Raw genomic sequence first — 699 nt, 5'->3', positions numbered from 1 at the left:
CATCGAGTCCGTAAATCGGTTAGTTGCTGATACAGCTCGCTATCGGAGAGATGAAGAAGCCGTTGCTCCGGTTGAATGGTATAGTCGAGATGGGACAGACAGGGTTGAGAGGGACCCCAGTGGCTTACGGGATGATGCTTGATATAGGAAGCCGGAAAAGGCCGATCGAAAAGACGTAGCTCCTGGTAGTATAGATCGAGGCCTCGGTGCACGCTGGACCACCACATCACCTGACCACTCTCCTTGGATTTTCGCATGAAGCTGTTGTTTTGGGGATAGGGCAGCATCCAATGGCTCTGAATAAAGGAATCTTTTAGACCCTGTTTCCACTGACGAGCGGCATCCTTTCCCTGGATTAAGGTAATCACCTCGAAGCTTTTCTGATATAAGAGGCGGTAGGGTTTGTGATCCCAACCTTTCCGCTCAAATCGTCCGTCACGCCACTCCCAGAGCCAGGTAAAGAGAACATTGATGTGCTTCACGGCCATCCGATTTCCGGAAGCAATGTGTGGCGGCCAGAATCGGGTCTGCAGCGCCTTTGCAAGACTAGGCCAACAGAGTGGGATCTCTCCGGCCAGGGCAGCGGTCGCGGACTCCGGTTTCAACAGGGCCTTAATCTGCACAAAGACATCCTTCCGGAAGGCGCGTAAACAGAGCTGCCGAAGATATTTCTGCAGATAGTCTTGACAGGTCGGAATG

The 699-nt window shown here is 52.5% G+C and overlaps 1 protein-coding gene across 1 annotated transcript; it reads right to left on the bottom strand.

Annotated features, from left to right (window-relative positions):
• On the bottom strand, positions 1-699 carry KD926_006713 (uncharacterized protein; the record flags this gene model as incomplete). Its single annotated transcript, XM_053095648.1, has 1 exon — positions 129-699. A coding segment is annotated over one exon (571 nt), but the record flags the coding sequence as incomplete, so codon positions are not given.

Source organism: Aspergillus affinis (assembly GCF_023601865.1).
Source record: "Aspergillus affinis strain CMG 70 chromosome Unknown NODE_371_length_699_cov_372_273312, whole genome shotgun sequence".
Lineage (NCBI taxonomy): Eukaryota > Fungi > Ascomycota > Eurotiomycetes > Eurotiales > Aspergillaceae > Aspergillus > Aspergillus affinis.
Note: the sequence above shows the minus strand (reverse complement) of the source record. Positions and strands in the feature narration are given on the sequence as shown.